The sequence below is a fragment of the Phragmites australis genome, chromosome 13 (assembly GCF_958298935.1).
Source record: "Phragmites australis chromosome 13, lpPhrAust1.1, whole genome shotgun sequence".
Classification (NCBI taxonomy): domain Eukaryota; kingdom Viridiplantae; phylum Streptophyta; class Magnoliopsida; order Poales; family Poaceae; genus Phragmites; species Phragmites australis.
In genome coordinates, this window is record NC_084933.1 from 12,861,271 (window position 1) to 12,864,337 (window position 3,067).

General features: G+C 45.0%; 1 protein-coding gene across 1 annotated transcript; it reads left to right on the forward strand.

Annotated features, from left to right (window-relative positions):
• Nucleotides 1-745: 745 nt before the first annotated feature.
• LOC133888924 (uncharacterized) lies at nt 746-1,482 on the forward strand. The gene has a single exon (XM_062329320.1). It carries the CDS (start codon nt 852-854, stop codon nt 1,206-1,208), a length of 357 nt encoding a protein of 118 aa, XP_062185304.1. The 5' UTR covers nt 746-851; the 3' UTR covers nt 1,209-1,482.
• Nucleotides 1,483-3,067: the final 1,585 nt, after the last annotated feature.

The following is a 3,067-nucleotide window of genomic DNA, read 5'->3' on the forward strand; positions in this document are numbered from 1 at the left end:
ATACTATTACATCGTTCCTTAATACTATTACAATATCTCTTATTTTTTTATGTACAGCAGCTACCTTATTTCCTGACTTCTATTACTCACCTCCCCTCTTCGAACCCACAATCATACACTATAAACAGTGTTGCAGATGCTCAAAATAGTCTACAAATTTGCCGTTCTCCAACTGCTACAGTATCACGCCCGCAACACTGTAACACTGAAAACGGGATCCTTTAGAGAACCATGCTGCTCCCAGCGGCGGGTAAAACAAGCAGTACAGGGTTTTACGGTACTACTGGAGCTACTATAACATCACATGAAGAGGGGATTAATGACCAGATGTTTCAATTTTTCCTTTTTTGGAATTTCTAGACTTTTTTTTCTACGCACTGTAGTGGGAGGATCATCTCCTTTTAGCAATAAATAGATCAACAACGCCTTAACCATTTGACTCTATTGTAGTCCACTTTTTTTTCCCTTTTTAATCGATATGACTCTCTGCAGTTCTAAAAAAAAAATCTGAATAATCTGTGTGAACTCTTGGTCAGTGTGCATTGCGGCCTTAATTAGCCGGGGGAGATGAAAAAACTTTGCATGTCGGTTCCATGATTGGCGCCAAATCAGTAGTGGGTGTGGGCGCATTTGTGCTGCGCACGACGATTCTTTCGGACCGAAAAGGCGAAAACTAAAGGAAATTGGAGCTACAAGTTCAAATAAAAGAAAGGCAAATGTATCCAACTGGGCCGATGCACGCAAATCGCCCGATGGCAAACCTCCATTTTAAAAGCCGGCGCCTATAGTGGGATTCGCAACAGGCAACGCTAACAAAACCAGCTGCAAAAGTTGCAAGCGAGAGTGTAAGCATGGGCACAAAGGTGTATGCCTGTGCCTATCTTCTTGCGCTCGTCGGCGTCGTGCTCGCCCTCGCGGGCCCCGTCGCCGGCTATGGGTTTAAGGCCACGTTCGCAGCCAGCGGCCCGGGGTCCTGGTCCGGGGACGCGGCCGCTCTGCGGCGGCTGATGTCGACGAGGCTGGAGGACGGCGTGGCGCCGGAGCTCACGGTGGACCTGGACCTGCACCGCCGCGTCCTCGCCGGCAACAGCATCGGCACCGGGGCGCTGGAGAGCAGCAGGCAGGTATGCCTCGGGTCGTGCGCGGCGCCCGGGGAGCCCTACACCGACCGGGGCTGCCAGAAGAAATACCGGTGCCGCGGCGACTGAACGACCGCTCCGACGGTCGTCCGTCGGTCCGTGCATGCGCACGCGCTTCATGATCGATTGATGTGTCTTTCTTTGCGTCTCGCTAAGGTTGTCGTCGCTACTTACTATTGCTCCCAGTTGCTTGAAATAATGTAGTCGCTCTCCTGGTACGTACAAACAACAAAGAATTGTCACGTGACTGTATCAGCAAACTGATGATTGTTCTTGAGAAAGATATATGGCATGTTGTGACCTTGCAAATCGATGTTGTCTCACTTCTGAATTGTTGTTACGAGTTACAGGTTATCATCTCGAGTTGTGCTTTGTATGTTTAACAGCACTTAATACTTCAATTAGTTCATGGTACAATTAACTCATATAATCCTCGATCTCAAAAAAGAAAAGCTCGTTTAATCCTCCAGATAATGAGAAGTTCTTCAATTTTGTTCAAATTGCAGACCCTTCTCGGGGTCCTACCGATGTATGAACGCACTGCAAAATCAGGGTGCGACTTAGTGCCATCTGACCAGACTCTGAATACATGCTCCTGTGGTGCTCTTCTTGTCGGCCCGGCATCCACACAACTTTCGAACCTCAGGTAGCAGGTCGTGATCAGCAACAACCAACCAATGCATGAAAGCCTCTTTAGTTGGGTTAGGGGGAATCAAAGCATTTGTTAGTGGACCTGCAGTCTTAAATGCTGATCATAGTTCCATATTGGCTCAGATTCCTGCAACCGTAAACTATGCAAAGATTCAAAAGTTGGTTCATCATTGATAGATATATTTGAAGATAGGGAGCCAAGAGGATCGAGTAAAGAACACAGATATATGCATGCGTGCAGGATGCAGGAGCTGGATGCATCTGAAACATGTAGGGAACAACACATTATTGGAAACAGAAACAGAGGAAGAACAGAGATAGTAACAGGCAGAAATGCTCAGAAGCAAAATGTTGAGAGTTTTTAACTATAATTTGTTTGTCACGTGGTAATCTTTCCAGTAGATGTGTTTAGATAAAAAGTTTAGATTACTAGCATCTCCAATTTTTCTTTTCTTAGAAAGTGGGATAATCACATTCCTTGACCCATCTCTGATATTTCAGCTTGATGTAATGTTGTGCTTTTTACATAAAATAGCTTTTAATTTTTTTCAGTGGTTACTTTTACCATGTCGTCACTGTCAAAATCTTTTCAACACAGGTCAAATTATTATGGGGCATTTCCTGATATGCCATCACAAAAACTCACAAATCTCTGATATGCCATCGATGTGTCTATGACACGTGGGACCCACCTCAGTCACTGATAGTGGCATATCATGGATTTAGGTTTTACCTAGTGGCATGTGAGGAATTATCTCTTATTTTTTTAAAAGCTCATTTTCTTAAAGAGCAACTACTCAATCAACTAAAGAGAAGAGTAGCATAAGAATTTTAAGGTTGCTACACTTAGCACACCGGGTGGCAGCGAGGACAGTGGCTTAATGCACTGTAGCACAACCGGCAAGATGGAAAAATGACAAGTGAGCAGCCTGCCTGTAAGGCCTCTTGTGCTGGCAAGCTATGTTCCTTTTGGGTGAAAGTCCTTCGGCCTTGCCGAATTCCGGGCCAAGCACATGACTCTCCATGCAGACCCTTGCGTATTGGGCTGGAAAATGGCCTATCCAATCCAAACGAGGCCTTAATCAGATGGCCAACATGTCTCCAGCGTTTAAGCTGGTTGAAAACTCTACGATTTCTTTCTCTTCAATCAATGTTTGTTAGGCCTTTTGGTATGGACCGGCTGATATTTTCCTACTACTAGTCCATGCTTCGACATACCACTTTTAAGTCAAACCTTTAACTCCAAATATTTACTAATAATTGTTCTTTAGCAGTGA

What these genes read in the sequence shown, in the direction of transcription:
- LOC133888924 (XM_062329320.1), top strand. Translation starts at nt 852, where the DNA reads ATGGGCACAAAGGTGTATGCCTGTGCCTATCTTCTTGCGCTCGTCGGC.